Source organism: Capricornis sumatraensis, chromosome 11, assembly GCF_032405125.1.
Source record: "Capricornis sumatraensis isolate serow.1 chromosome 11, serow.2, whole genome shotgun sequence".
Taxonomy (NCBI): Eukaryota; Metazoa; Chordata; class Mammalia; order Artiodactyla; family Bovidae; genus Capricornis; species Capricornis sumatraensis.
In genome coordinates, this window is record NC_091079.1 from 67,839,815 (window position 1) to 67,855,667 (window position 15,853).

Consider the following 15,853-nt stretch of genomic DNA (forward strand, 5'->3'; position numbering starts at 1 on the left):
TAGAACTAGAAATAAAACAGCTGATCCTAGACTCTGCTGTCTCCTAAATCCTTGCGGCAGCGCCCAGTAAAGAAGACAGAAATGGTAGATCATCACATTCAAGGAGATAATCTTGTTAAAATAATTTTTTTCCCTCCCAAAGAGAAATAATATGGTTAAAAATTGGAAACAGCGATCTATGGAAAAAGTGGATGATTCTTTCGAAGCAATGATTGGAGAGAGAAACCAGCCTAAAGAGAGTTAACTTTCTTCAGTTTGGGAAAAGGCCACTGAATGTACTTTAGGCCAAATGCTAATCTTGAATACTTCATACACACACCAGATGTTGATGTAGAAACATGTCTGAAGATAAATAACTTATTAATATTTTTATGCTGAAATAAATATCAGATAGCTTCCCTATATGCACAAATTGAATAAAAGCACATCTGAATTCCGCCCCCTCCTTTTCATCCACATATGTTTGTGTTGCTGAAATGCCATTTGAGAGGTTCTTTCCTTGGCATGTGAACTGTGCGGAGACTAAAAGCTGTAGGAAGTAAAATGCTGACTGTAGAATTTCTTTAATGCAGTTTTGTCAGAAATTGATAGCAAATTAATGGCTTGTGTGTATTCTGATAGAAAGATGTTGGTAAATATGAGGATTACAGAGAAATAGTCATTTCATTCCAGGAATTATTAAAGTTAATCTGTAATTTAAGCCAGTTGAAGTAATAGATGAGCAATTCATTCATCTTTTTCAATTAACTTTTTTTTTTTAGCATTCAGGACAGTTGGTGGTTAATGAGAGATTTATGACATTTTAGGCCAAGAAAAAAAGGAACAGAAGCCAAAAATAGAGGACTTAAGAACTCTGTGGCTTTGATCTATATTTTGGTTTGACATGAATGGTTTTAAATAATTTGAACTGACCTGAGTGCAGGCATGATATATAGGGTTGGGGGGAAAAGATATAATTGAAACAAATTTGAAGATTTCTAGTTTCAAATTCAGATTATTTGACATCTATTTGGCTTTGATAATTGAAGTTTGGACATGTTTGTAACCGTTTCCACTTCTGTGTAAATTTTATTATACATCATGAAGTCAAAGAATTACAGATTTGTAAAAAAAAAAATGTCAAATAACAATGTCTTTTTCTCCTTCATAATCGAAAAATCTCCAGCCAGATAACGGACATCATTTCAAAGGTTCATCATAAAATCAGGACAGGCATTTCTGAGCCTGTTGAATTCAGATCCCTCTTGCCCCCCGCCCCTCCCACACTGTGAGGTAGCATACCCAGCCCTGAAATCAGAAGAAAAATATTTATCTTTTCCAGGAAGAAACAAGGAAAGATATAATGGCTAGCTTAAGACTCATGGACTTGACCAGGATGTTATTTTCTCAATTTTTAAATTTCCCCTGCATGTTTTATCAATTACTGTGCTTAAATTTTTAAAAATAATGGATGCAGCATGATGGATGCAACCCTTTATGTAATTTTTGCTACCTGTGTTCAGCCTTTAAGGCTCACCAATAATAGGAGAAGAGATTGAGCTCTTCTAAAAGTAATTACAGCCTCTTTCTTTTTAATCTGCTTTATTATGCTTGTATTTAAACCATTGCTGAGTGGAGGCCTGAGTTGTTAAACACGGATGTTGCTGTTTCATTGGGGCTTAATGTGCGGTGCATTAGGGTGTTTGCGTCATCTTTATGGGGGAGCTCTTAGCCCTCAGATCAGGTTATAAAAGCCGGAGTCTTGTCAAGTTGTGCTTCCCACGGGAAAGTGTTTAAGCTAGCTCAAGTTTATAAATGCTTATGATGTGTAGGTTGCCTTTACATATTAGGAAACCATCCCTGTTATTCTGCATTATTCAGGCCTCTAAGAAGGGAGCTACAGGATGCCAGCTACTAAATTCATTTTAACCCTGGAAGAAATTTTTAAGGTTAGCAGAAGAATCTCAGTGACTGTCTTGTGTTTGAGCTAGGAGCACTACGTTTCTGTTTTATAAACATATTTTTAGCAGAGTTGCACAGTATGTCATGTTAGAAGCAAGAAGAACAGATTTTCAAGCTAGGAAGTCATCTTCTGTATTTGTATTTTCAACATATTTAACTCTATGAGCTTTATAAGGTTCTTAACATGTTCCCATACACTCCTTTGAACAGGGGATTACAGTTTGGTCTGGGGAAAAAAGAGAAAAATCCAGAGAACATTCATCTCATTTTGGTTGATTTTGACTTTTCTTGAATTTTAACCTCCAAATACTTATTTATTTGCCTTCTGTTTCCTTTGATCTGGAGCAAGAGGGAAGTTGTGGAGCTTAGGAGGTTCTCTTGCTTTGTTTTTCTGAGTTGAGGACAATTGCATTTAAAAAAAAACAAAAACTGGTGAATGAGACTTGAATCTCTTCAGATTCTCTCTAGAGTACAGAGTGTTTGGTCTGTGAAGCCATACTTATTTTTCAGGACTGTGTCTCTTTAACAAGTGATAAAGTGTGCAAAATAAAACATATGCTCAACCTAAGGCCGTAAAAGCAAAGCAGAAGCAAAGTTCTGGCATTTACCAGGTTATTTTCATCATGAAGATAACTGAGCTGGATAATATAGCCACCCGGGTAGAATAGAATAGTTTGACCATTTTCACTAATCCTTTTACCTGCATGATGGTTAAATCTCCATTGGGCTTTGTTACAGGAGGGTCAGACTGATAAATGTCAACCCTTCTTGGATTTTCAGTTTATTTGCTATCGTTTGGAGAACATGTATCACTTTCTTGACTGTTTGTATTCCTCTCTAGGCAGAATGTTTAGAAGAAGGAATCATGGCTATCCGTGCATTCAATCCAATTTAGCATTATTCAACTCTTAATAAAAATTTTATCCCCAAATGGCATGTTCTGCTAGCCATATCAAGTCAGCAGATTATTCAGTGTTTTTGTTTCTTGGGTCATTGTCATTACAGCATATACACAGCTGTTGGAGACACAGACACATATGGAGTGTACTAACCCCAGGAAAGTTGGGAGAAGGAGAGCAGTTCTCTTTCATTTTCTGATTTCCTTTATGGAGTCTGTTTCTGAGAATCATTAGCCCGTAGACCTCTTGAATTCTTCATGATAGGATTCTAAAGCTTAAAGTCAGTGTTAATAAGCATGTTCAGAATATCGAAGAAGACCTTGTTTAATTTTAATTCAAAATCAAATGTAAAATTTATTTTTCTGTATGACTTTAAACTTGACCAATCCTTCTTTTATTTTTTTAGCTTATATAATCAAAACTACATGTATGTCCTGTTTTTTCCCCCAATTTTGGATTTAGTCCTAATAATAGCTAGCATTTATTAAGGGATTCTTATATTTGCATATAGACCTAAGCTCTGTACATGTATTAATAACTCATCTTCATAAAAACCCTTGAGGTTGACACTACCATTATGTCCGTTTTAGAAAAGGAGGGAGTAAGCATAGAGGAAAGTAACCTGCCCAGGTTCACAGAGTTGTGGAAGTGGGTGAGTGGGATGTAAACCAGGGTAAATAGGCTACAGAAAACTATCTTCACAACCACTGTGATATAAGGCCTTCTCAACTGTAAGACCGAGTTTACTCCAACCAGAAAAGCAAACAGGCCAAGGGAGGAGATATAAGATGGTACACTAGATCTGTTTGATTCATATTCTCTAGTCACATTGAATTTGGGGACTTCAGCGATTTTGCGAGACTTGGAATTTGGGGACTTTGTGATGGTCTCTTATCCAGTCTCTGTAGTGTGATGCTGCTTTATTTGAACTTACTAGCTTGGAGAAGGAAATGACAACCCACTCCAGTGTTCTTGCCTGGAGGATCCCAGGGACGGGGGAGCCTGGTGGGCTGCCGTCCATGGGGTCGCATAGAGTCGGACACGACTGAAGCGACTTAGCAGCTTATAGTTGAAATCATTGAAAAGGTAATGAGTTTTGCTGATATGTCTTTTTCAATTACTGTGATTCATTTTCACTGGTACGTTGGCTACAGAAAATACTTCTGATAGAGTGCGTAAGGGCCAAATTTTGATTTCATCAATTAAGGATGCAGTCTTTTATCCCCATATTTAGGGACACTTTGTCCATGTATTTGATATACTTCATATTCCTCTTGTTTGAAGGACTTATTTTTAGGAATTTATGAGTTAATAGATGATCTCAGAGTTGTATTCCCCTCTTCTGGTTATGAGGCACAATTTAGGTTGGTTTTTCTATGAAGATTCAGTGTTAAGGAGATGCATCCAGTTTCCATATGTTTTTAAAGTTGTGTAATTAGGTTTTATTCTTTGCCTACAAGTAAGTATAGGAATGGGTGTGGAGGCAGAGACGTTCAGAATGCCCTTAGCGTGTCTAATTTGTGTCATTCCCCATCACGTGCTCAGAGCTGTGTGAAGTGTCTGGCTCCTAAAAGCAAAGTAAGTTGGGGCTACCATGAGGAACTTAGGAATTCTGCTTGTCCAGCATTGCTCCTTTAATATTTAGATGACCTGTTGATATCAAAGAGCGCATGCATTCTTTCATGTGTCCAGTAACATATTGGGAATCTTATAATAAAGAGTAGCTTATTCTAAGACCTGTTTTTCCAGCTGATGGGCAGGTCAGTTCAGTTCAGTTCAGTCGCTCAGTCATGTCCGACTCTTTGCGACCATATGAATCGCAGCACGCCAGGCCTCCCTGTCCATCACCAACTCCCGTTCACTCAGACTCACATCCATCGAGTTGGTGATGCCATCCAGCCATCTCATCCTCTGTCGTCCCCTTCTCCTCCTGCCCCCAATCCCTCCCAGCATCAGAGTCTTTTCCGATAGCTCCACCTCGATATTCCATCTGGCATCTCAAAGTCAACACGTGTAGAGGTAAAGTTGTTAGCTGTTTTCCTGAAACAACTTTGTGTTCCTGTCCTTTTTTTCTAGGTTCCTATTTTCAAGTCAGGCTGGAAATGTCAGTTGCCTTGGGTGTCTTCCTGATTTTTATCTCTCCAAACAATGGAACGATTTGTCCTGTCTTTCCTCTTTATTCCTTCCCCGGCTCCACCCTTAATGTTTTCTTAGCACATTCTTAATGGTTTCTTTGCTTATTTTCTTTCTCATTCTGTTTCCTTCTGTTCCTTTCCCTGCTCAACTCCTACCTCCTCTCCTCTCCTTTTCCTGTTTCTGTTCTTTTCCCTTTTTCCTTCCTCTTTCTCTGTCCTTCTTTCCTCCATCTCTTCTCATACCCTTCCTTCTCCCCTCCCTCCCTTCCTTCCTTTCTTTAATCTTTAAAAATTCCACTTATCAGTCTTCTTGTGTTTTGTAGAGTCTAAAAAACTAGATTATTTAAATTATACTTGCATAATTAAATTTTCCATAAATTTTTATTAAACATTATTTTAAGTATACTTGTATAATTCAATGTAGACTCTCCATCATGACATCACTTTTCCAAATTCTCTCTCAGCCCCCAAATTCCTCCATGTTTCCTGAGAGCAGCCTGCACTGTATCATCCTCGTTTATGTTCTGCTCATTTTGTTTCCTGTACCTGAAAGGCCTGTCTGAGATCACCACCTTTGAGTCTCACCCCAAATGCCAACTCATCTGTCCATAGCTCAGTTGTCACCTTCTTTCAGAAACCTTTGCAGACCAGTCAGGGTAAGTTAGGTGCTTTTCCTCTGTGTGATCATGGAACGTGGTACATCTTGAGCAGAAGTACATATTCCACTGTTGTCATTTATTTAGCTGGGAGTTTTCTGCACTGAAATGCAAACTGTTGGGGGTTTGGGATTTTGTCATTTCTTTGAGTCTTTTCAGTGCTTGGCATGTAGTAGGCATGCCACGAATCACCATTCCCTGAAGGAAGGATGTTCCACAGTGATTCAGCTCTCATTTCCCATTAAGACCCTCTTTAGAACAAACGCAATTAATATTTATCTCCTTTCTGAGCCAGCAGTGATGGCAAATCAGATGCAGGAGAGGAGTGTTATGGATAATGGACTCAGCCTTATCATCCACTTACACTGCATTTTCAGTTTTCTTTTGCATATTTTCTCCTAAGAGATTATCTTCTAAATTAGTGAGACTGACTTGAAGGTTTACTGGTTTTCTGTCTCTCCAAAACCAAATAACCATAGAAAATTAAATTGATATTATGCTGAGTAAAATGAGAAAACCAGTTTGAGATAGACTGTTTATTACTGTAATTGAAAAAATTTATTATAAAAATGCAGATAATTAAGAATGGGCAGTATTTTACCCTTATATTTGCCCCTTCTACCAATTTAAGTTACGGATCCACTCCCTGCCCCGCCCCCGCCGCACCTGCCCAAATAGTTGGCTTTTGTAAATCCAAATGACAAGGTTGTTTATGGGATTTATTCTGGCTATATATATATATGATATATATATATCATATATATGTGATATATGATAACACGAGACTGAGCTGATTGCCATTTAATTATGTTTGTTATTGAAATTTTAAATATTTAATTTCCATCAAAGATACATCGTTGAAGTACACTCTATATTCTGCAGTGTTTTTTTGAAGCACTGTACAACACAGAAACACCCCCAATGTAGATTAGCGCTTTGATCCTGAATTTAGTTATTTTCAGCCACGATGGGCCCTGACAGATTTCTGTACATTATTTGTGAGTTTAGTATTTTAACAGTGATTTTTAACAACTTAACTTTTTATTGTCAAGAATTTACTTTTTTGATGATCAACCAGTAACCTCAAGTCCTTTTAAATTAGTACCCTCCTAATTGTTTCTGTTGCTATCAATTATTGTACTTGAAAATGAACCACATCTGAGGAAGTTTGTATTTAGTTCAAACAACTCTTTTTGTTCCATTGAAAATAAGTACATTTACTAAAGTGTCATTTTAAAGAGTTCTGAGGCTTTCAAAGATCCTTCCCTTTGACATATTCTTTTAGATATGATTCTTACTAGTTTTTGTTCCATATTATTAGAAGGAAAGAACTAAATTGAGGTTAAAGACCTTGAAAAAAAGCCAACCTATTATATTTTTAACTTCTGTAGTGAAACAATTTTGTGAAAAGCCATATGTAGATAAATTATAAATGAAAGCTGTGGAACAAACTACATGGAAGGAAGAGTTTTTAGAACTGAGGTTAAAATAGAATAAAAAGATGTCCTAGTCCTCCATCAGTAAAAAACAACTTATAATAAAATCTGTTCCTTTTCATGCCTTAACAGGTATCTTGGGTGTTTCTGTATAACTCTGATTCACAAGTGAATGGCTCCATAATCCGTTTGTTTTGGGTGAAAGATGCAATTTGTCTCATTGTTTAAAGAAGCCCATTTGTCATGTTGAGTTAATGACAATAAGGCTATGAGTTACTATAGCCCCCATATCCCAAGTAGGTGGGAGATTTCATATCTCTGGTAACTAGTTCATTCATTCAAGCAAAGGGTATCGTTCTCCTGCTTACTTCCAAAGATGAATGAGATGCCATTCATTCGGTCTGGTCCAAAAAGGAATGTAAATGAAAGCATTAGCTTAGTAACAACAGAATTGAGCTTCTCTGTTTACAGTTAAGAATACTAGCAGTGACAAGTATTTGAGTTTGACTTTACTACTTCCCCTTCTGTTTAGTCATTTCAAGTGGCCGGGGAAATTCATGAGATAGTTCATTTTATTAAATAATAGTTTCATTCATGTGAATAGTACTGTAGAGTGTGCTGTCTGACATGGTATTCACCAGCTACATGTGGCTATTTACATTTCAGTTAATTAAATTTATGAAAGAGTCATTAAAACAACTTAAATTAAAAAAAAATCAGTTCTTCATTTGCACTAGCACCGTTTCAAGTGCTTAATAACCACATGTGGCTAGTGCCTGCCGTGTTCAACAGGGTAGACAACTACAGAACATTCCCATCAGCTCAAAGAATTCTAGACTGATCTAGACTTTGCAAATAACTTTCAAGTGCATTCTATCACTTGATCCTCCTAATCCTAAAAAGTGGCAAGGCGTACGGTATTCTTTCTACCCTTAAAGATGAGGAAACTGAGATTCCAGAAGGTTAAATAATGTGTCTTTTCACAGAATTTGTCTTGAGACTTCCCTTGAGAGGAAACAAATGCAAGTAAAGATAAACACAAATGAATAAAATATTTTCTCTATAAATTTTTATCATAAAATATAAGTATTTTTTTAAGAGCTTTTAAATAATTAATTAACTAATTTAGTTCTGGCTGCGCTGAGCCTTTGTTCTGCAGTGGCTTTCCTCCAGTTGCAGTGAACAGGGCCACTCTTTAGTTGTGGTGCTCACGCTTCTCTTGGCAGTGACATCTCTCGTTTCTGGGCGGGGTCTCTAGGGCATGCAGGCTTCAGTAGTGGTGCCCAAGCTTAGTTGCACCAAGGTATGTGGGAGCTTCCCAGATCAGGGATCACACCTGTGTCTCCTGCGTTGGCCAGCAGATTCTTTTCCATTGAGCCTCCAGGGAAGTCCTCAATATAGGTAATTTAAAAACAGAGGTGTGGGCTAGTTTGTTTACTTCTGATCTCTATTAGAGAGATAAGGTGTCAGTTTTGGCCCAAACAGAATTTGCAGTTTAAAAGGAATTTTAAAATGTGGATATCTGTATCTAAGGCATTGCTGGATTAATGGATTCTTATTAGAGTTCTGGTTAGCAAAAGAAGAAACATTAAAGTTTATACTCTTTATTCTGCTGTGATCTCTTTTTAGTACAGTCATAGCTAGGGAATAAGTTGTTTTCTATCACAGTGTCTGGGTTCAACAGCTTGGAAAGTTGCAAATAATTCTCTGAAAGTGTAGGTGCTGTTCCCTGGCAATAAGATTAAATAAACTTTTGCTGCAAAACATTGATTTTGCATTAACTGTTCTTGCTGTGTATTTGGGTTTAATCTAGAAAAGAGTTGTTTTAAGTCAACATTTGTGAATCATGAAATTAAATGGACATGGTTGATAGTCTTAAGTATGGTGTCCTAAAATAAGAAATTATATTTTATTTCCAAATGACAGTTAGATGATATACATCATTCATATTTTGCCGCATCTCTTATAATGTATAAAAATGGCCACAGATGTAGCCTTAAAATCTTCTTTTTGAAAGAGAAAAGAAATAGAACACTGAGTAATTATGTTTACTAAAGTTGACTTTTATAATATATAGGATATGTAATTCCAATAGTGTATTAACTTTTAATAATATGTAATACTAATGTGATTAAATACTGTTTACCAGGAAGGCAAATAGATAATCCATATATGTCAGTATTGTTGTTCTTTTCATTAAATGAGATCCTTGTGTTATTGGTTGTTTGAAGGACAGTGAATAATATGAAGGCAGTTTTTAGCATAAAGTATATAACCATTAAAAGCATCCTAAAAAACGGAGCTCGCTCAGTAGCTCAATACTTATAGAATCCACCTGCCATGCAGGGGACACAGGTTTGATCCCTGGATTGGGATGATCCCCTGGAGTAGGGCATGGCAACCCACTCCAGTATTTTCACCTGGAGAATCCCATGGACAGAGGAGCCTGGTGGGCTATAGTCCATAGGGTTGCAAAGAGTCTGACCCGACTGAAGCAACTGAGCATAGCTGCACACTGTTTAGACAGATAGACACTACCAACTCAAAAAATTTACTACACTTTTCACAGTAGTTTAATTAATTCCAGACCAAAAAGTTTAACTGGCAGTTTTTGGTATGAAATGTCCTGTTCAGTCTTTCTTAGCATGGATTTTCTGACTCTTAAAGTTGATGTCAATTACTGAAAGAGATATTGTGAAGCTTCATAGTCATTTTAATTCATTTCAAAATCTTAACTTTAGGGCTTTCTTAACACTGTATGAGCTCTTTGCTCAGCCCTTGCAGTGTGGACATGAAACATGAGGCTTGAAGATTGCAAAATCAAAGAAATAGTGATGATGTGTCGTGGTTTCTCAGGAATCCTTGTTCTACAAGCAATAGTTCAAAACATTTTCTGTTAGGGAAACTCGGCAACTCTGAAGAAACATGGTAGCTCGGAGAAGCATATTTCCATCTTTAGAGCTTCTACACTGGTTTTCTTTGCCTACATTAGAGAAGATGGGAATAATTTTGAATTTGTGCCTTTTGATTCAAGTTGAAGTTTCTGAACCAAGTACCTGAGTAGGTGGCATGCCATTGAAAGGTTTCATTTTGTTTTTGAAAGCAAGGTTCTTCTCATTTCTACTGAATTAGAAAATGGAGGAATTTTACAGTGTTATACGTTACATTTCACTGCAAGTTTTATTTGCTTTGGTTTCTAAAATGCTAGTTAGAGTGGTGATTAGACTTCTCTTGTGTGGTCTGGCCTCGACATCTTTTACACCAGTGATTAATTGTCAGATTGCTGCCTGGGAGGGTGCCCCCAGTCTTGCCCTTCCGATTAGATGATGCTCTGCTGTCAACAGACTGCAATCTGGGGGTTTGCCGTGGTAAATTTAGACATTGTCTAAAGTGAAACATTGTCGTCTTCGATTAAGGACTGTGGGAGTCCTTTGTAATTTATTATCTTAACGTACAGTAAATGTTGAGCCGTTGGTGTGTTCATGCACATCTTCTCAAACTGTAATATTGGAAGTAAGTTTAAAGGTTGCCCCCAAGGAGGCAGCTGTTGACCAGAGAGGTTAAGTCATTCTATGCAGGTCATACCCCTCTTTAAGTGGCAGAATGGACTTCTGTCTTGGTCCTGTGCAGTAGTGTACAGCCATGTCTCTCAATGTGCTAAAGGAATATTATTTGCATGTTAAGTAGAATCTTTTAAATGATTTTGAGATGCTTGAGACTTTTTCTCATGGAGTGAATTGGATATGAGCAGTGATCACACATGTCATTTTTGAGCAGCTGTGAAAGAAGGAAGAACACAATTATGCCACGTGCTTAATCTGTTACATCTGGTTGCTGGAAAATTTTTAAAAATTCCCCTGATTGTTAAAAAAGGAAATTTCTCCCCCTTTGGACCAGTTCTTTCAAAACTCCTTCAAACCATGAATTTTGACTGCTGGGTGCTGGCACTCAGTTGAGCCGCCTGATATGGTGTACCCAGAGAAGAGTTTTATATAAAATGCCCTTTGAAGGCTGTGGTTGCCCTAGCACTATATACATTTTTTTTTTAAATTTTGGATAGGAAACCAAGCTGTTGTGATTTTTATGGTGGAATTATTTTATTTTAGTCCTTGACTGTCCCCATAACCAGCTCATCAGAGCAGCTGAGTCTTTGCTATGAGACAGAGCCTTCATCAAATAAGGCTCATGAAGCTTTTCTTCATTTTATTTGTCCTAGATTGGGAAACATTTTATTAAATTCCTTACCTTAGTCCTCCTTCACCAAGATTTCAAGCCCAGCGATTTCATTTTACTTTCAGTCTAACTGCGTACTTGGGCTTTATCCATGAACCATTTTGTGTGGTCATTTAGCACTTTTATTTTACCCGAAAGATAGACTTCATCTTTGCAGCCTCATTGCCATAGGAACTGAACACAGGATTTCCTTGGAGGGCGCCTGCATTGAGTAATCTCTGAGCAATTGCCTCTGGTTTTGACAGCAACCCTTAGCTTTGTGACAAGAAATCCCCAGTGATTTGGATGCTTCTGCGGGATTTGAAGGAGGCAGTCTTAAAACCTCTAATTGAAAGTCATCTTCTTAGTCTTTTGTTTAAAAGTATATATTATTAAATCCTTTGAATTCATTATAGTACTTTTATTACTTACCTTCATCTGATACTTTGGCCAAAAATGTTTAGCATAATGACCTTCTCAGAGAGTGGCTATTGAGTAATGAAGAGTGAATTTCTTTGGCTCTAATTATTCAAGTGATTTCATAATAAGCAGAAGCAGTATTGTATTTTTTGATGTAGAATACCTAGCAGTGTCGCCTCCACCCACCTACAGAGAACACTGAATTAATGATACCTTTAAAGTAACATCCATGTCTTCTCTGCCAGGTCACTTCAGGTGGAACGTTCATTGGCATCGGCCGGAAGACCCCAGATTGCCAAGGAAACACCAAGTATTTCCGCTGTAAATTCTGCAATTTCACTTACATGGGCAACTCATCAACAGAACTAGAACAACATTTTCTTCAGACTCACCCGAACAAAATTAAAGCTTCTCTCCCCTCCTCTGAGGGTGCAAAACCTTCAGAGAAAAACTCTAACAAATCCATCCCAGCAGTCCGGTCTGGTGATGCTGGAGACCTGGGCAAATGGCAGGACAAGATCACAGTCAAGGCGGTAGATGACACACCCGTTGGTTACTCAGTGCCCATCAAGCCCCTTGACTCGAGACAAAATGGTACAGAGGCCACCAGTTACTACTGGTGTAAGTTTTGTAGCTTCAGCTGTGAGTCCTCGAGCTCACTGAAGTTGCTGGAACATTACGGGAAGCAGCATGGTGGAGCGCAGTCAGGCGGCCTTAATCCAGAATTGAACGATAAGCTTTCCAGGGGCTCTGTCATTAATCAGAACGATCTAGCCAAAAGCGCAGAAGGGGAGCCAATGACCAAGGCAGACAAAGGCTCTGGTGGGGTGAAGAAGAAGGACTTCTCCAGCAAGGGAGCAGAGGATAATATGGTCACGAGCTACAACTGTCAGTTCTGTGACTTTCGATATTCCAAGAGCCATGGCCCCGACGTCATTGTGGTGGGGCCACTTCTTCGCCATTATCAACAGCTCCATAACATTCATAAGTGTACCATTAAACACTGTCCATTCTGTCCCAGAGGCCTTTGCAGCCCAGAAAAGCACCTTGGAGAAATTACTTATCCATTCGCTTGTAGAAAAAGCAATTGTTCCCACTGTGCGCTCTTGCTTTTGCACTTGTCTCCTGGGGCGGCCGGAAGCTCGCGAGTTAAGCACCAGTGCCACCAATGCTCGTTCTCCACCCCCGACGTGGATGTGCTCCTCTTTCATTATGAGAGCGCGCACGAGTCCCAGGCATCGGATGTCAAGCAAGAAGGCAGTCACCTGCAAGGACCAGATGGGCAGCCGGCTGTCAAGGAAAGCAAAGAACACTCATGTACCAAATGTGATTTCATCACCCAGGTGGAAGAAGAGATTTCCCGACACTACAGGTAAGCCATGGGTTGGAGGGGACGACATAGTCAGGAGAAAATGATAGAAATTATCCAGAGGGCTGACCCAAGAATTGTAGGGAATGATTGTGGTGACCGAGGGAAGTTATAGAACAAGGTTGTGTTCTATAAAATCATAGAAACTGAAGATTTCATGTTGCTAGACATGATAACCCTAGATTTTAATTGGGTCACTTATTTCAGACTGTTTAGACTTCTGTTTCATACCTGTTTTATACCAGCTACTGAATATATTTTAAAATTCACAATGATGCTGATAATGCTGATGGGTTTACCACAATTTGTTTCTTTGCCCTTGCTAAGTGTGACCCTGTATCCCATGATTTTTCATGAAGCAGCTTCCAGATGAAAGATGCCACCATAATATTTCTATTCTCTGTTCCAGCTGGGAAACAATTCACTTGAGAACATATTGCTTATTTTGCTTTTCAGATGAAATCAGACATTCTTCTAGCTTAAAAAAAATTAAGTGACATCCTTGTTTTGCGTACAGACGGTAGTCTGAAGGTGAGAATTGGGTTTCTCTACACTCTGAATGAGTAAAGCTGCTTAAGTGTTTCGGATTCTTAAATAGATGTAGGGTGTATTAATGTTTCCCTTCTCCCTTCATCCTGTTCTCATTGTAGACATTAACTTTTCCAATTAATCTTTCATGCTTTCTAGAGATGACTTAGAATTCATGTCTTTATTTATGTATTCATTCCTTAACTTACTCCAAAAATATGCACATTGCCAAGGCATTGATTATAAAAAGGAAAAGAAGAGAAACATAGATGGTGCCCTTATGGAACTTATGGTTTAGTAGGGAAGATCTTAGCAGCTTATTGTAAGAGTGAAGAGTTTCAGAAAAGATGGAAGTGGAGAACACTGTGCATTTGGATATAGTGACAATATAGCCCAATATGGTAAAGGAGGAAATGTCTCCTCTAGGAAGGGGCATTTAAACTGAGACTGGGTTATAAGTAGGAATTAGTTCCACAAAATCTTTGTAGTATAGTGCATTCAGATAGTATAGTGCATTTTCTTGTCATTGTGCTTCTAAGCATCAAAGTAAAGAGCTTTATTTACTATTTTCAAGAGCTTTTCCATATGCAGATTCAATATCCTGGTTAAAAAATCTAGTTATTTAAATGTTCACGTCCCGAGATTTTGAATAGTTCCTCTTATTCTTTTCAGAGAAGGCAATGGCACCCCACTCCAGTACTCTTGCCTGGAAAATCCCATGGATGGAGGTGCCTGGTGGGCTGCAGTCCATGGGGTCGCTAAGAGTCGGACACGACTGAGCGACTTCACTTTCATTTTTCACTTTCATGCATTGGAGAAGGAAATGGCAACCCACTCCAGTGTTCTTGCCTCATTCTTTTATAAGTTCTGTGTTCGTACTGGTGTATGTATGTTTTCTCAGTCACCAGTAATGAAGCAGTTTATGTCCAACAATAGGCTAATAATGTTAGATGTTAATTTGAAGAGCATCCTAATGTTCACAGTGAATCTAAATGTTCAGAAAACACTTCCTTTAGATTTACACTGTTTAATTTATAAGGTCAGCCCTGGGAAAGACACAGTCCTGCAATCAAATATGTGTTCACACTTGCAGTGAGTGTTTTTGGCTCTTTTGATGTTAGCTGCATGCTAATTTATTTCTGGGGCAGGCAGACGTTAACTTTCTTCCCAGCCCTGTTAGTATACATACTGTGCATATACATTGCTTAAGCGATACAAAAATTAGATAACTCATTGTTTTTTTTTTTTAAGGAGGAGGCTTTTTTAAATCATGAAGATATTAGCTAATATACACACAAACACACACACAGATATATGTAGATACCTGATCCCTTGAATGAGTGACTTTTTTTGAGGAAGGTGAGGCCACTGCTTGAAAACTTGGCTGGAAAAATAGAGATGTTTTGGTTAAACAGACAAAAATCTCTTAAGAAATAAAATATGAATAAAAATATTATTGAATAATCTGGGTTTAGTTAATATTCAGTAATGAAAGTGAGCTCCAGAGACTAGTCTCTGTTTTGTTCACTGTTGTCTCTGCACAATTTAGCGTAGTGCCCAGTGGAGTGATGGGTACTCACTGAGTATTTAAATAGAGGAAATCCCAGTGAGATTTTGCCTTCACAGTAGTTATGAATAAGTAAAAATCTCCATAGTGAGTTTTAGTTTAATCTTTGATTATTGAATGGTCTTGGAACCCTTCTGAGGACTTACAAAATGATACTATATTTTGAATGTAAATCAACCTCTCAGCATTTTATTAGATTAAAACAAAATTAGCACCGCTTGTCTCTAAAACATTATAATACTCTTGCACTTATTTTTAAAACCTAATGTAGTTTGTGTGGTCCTAGGTCCTTTAGGGTGCTGAGTAGTTTATCTCTAGTCAGAGTTCTTATAGAAATATTCTAAACTTGGACACTTAAGTTTCAGGAGTCACAGCTCAGTAAGAAGTATCAAGAGAGAAAAAACAAACAAAAAGAAGTATAAAGAAACTCTACTGAAAGTTGAACATTGGAGGCTCCAGGGATATAAAAGGAAGTAATCCATGAATGTTGAAAACATTATTTGCTATCAAAGCACTTTCCCAAAATGCCAATTTTGAAGATACTATAAGAGGAGATGTTTACTACATCACGACAGTTTCTAGTTAAATTTTTATTTATTCATATTATTCATGTTGGGAAAATTTTACCATAATTCTGTTATTACTATGGAATATTCTAGATTTTTGAGTACTTTATATACAAGGCTTACA

General features: G+C 37.8%; 1 protein-coding gene across 2 annotated transcripts in view; it reads left to right on the top strand.

The window, feature by feature from the left end:
* The window catches only part of TRPS1 (transcriptional repressor GATA binding 1), a 222,206-nt gene that overhangs the window by 6,128 nt on the left and 200,225 nt on the right, over positions 1-15,853 (top strand). For both annotated transcript variants that reach the window (XM_068983941.1, XM_068983942.1), the window contains exon 3: positions 11,945-13,071. In XM_068983941.1, coding sequence (XP_068840042.1) covers positions 11,945-13,071 — 1,127 coding nt within the window. The remainder of the gene's footprint in view (positions 1-11,944; positions 13,072-15,853) is intronic.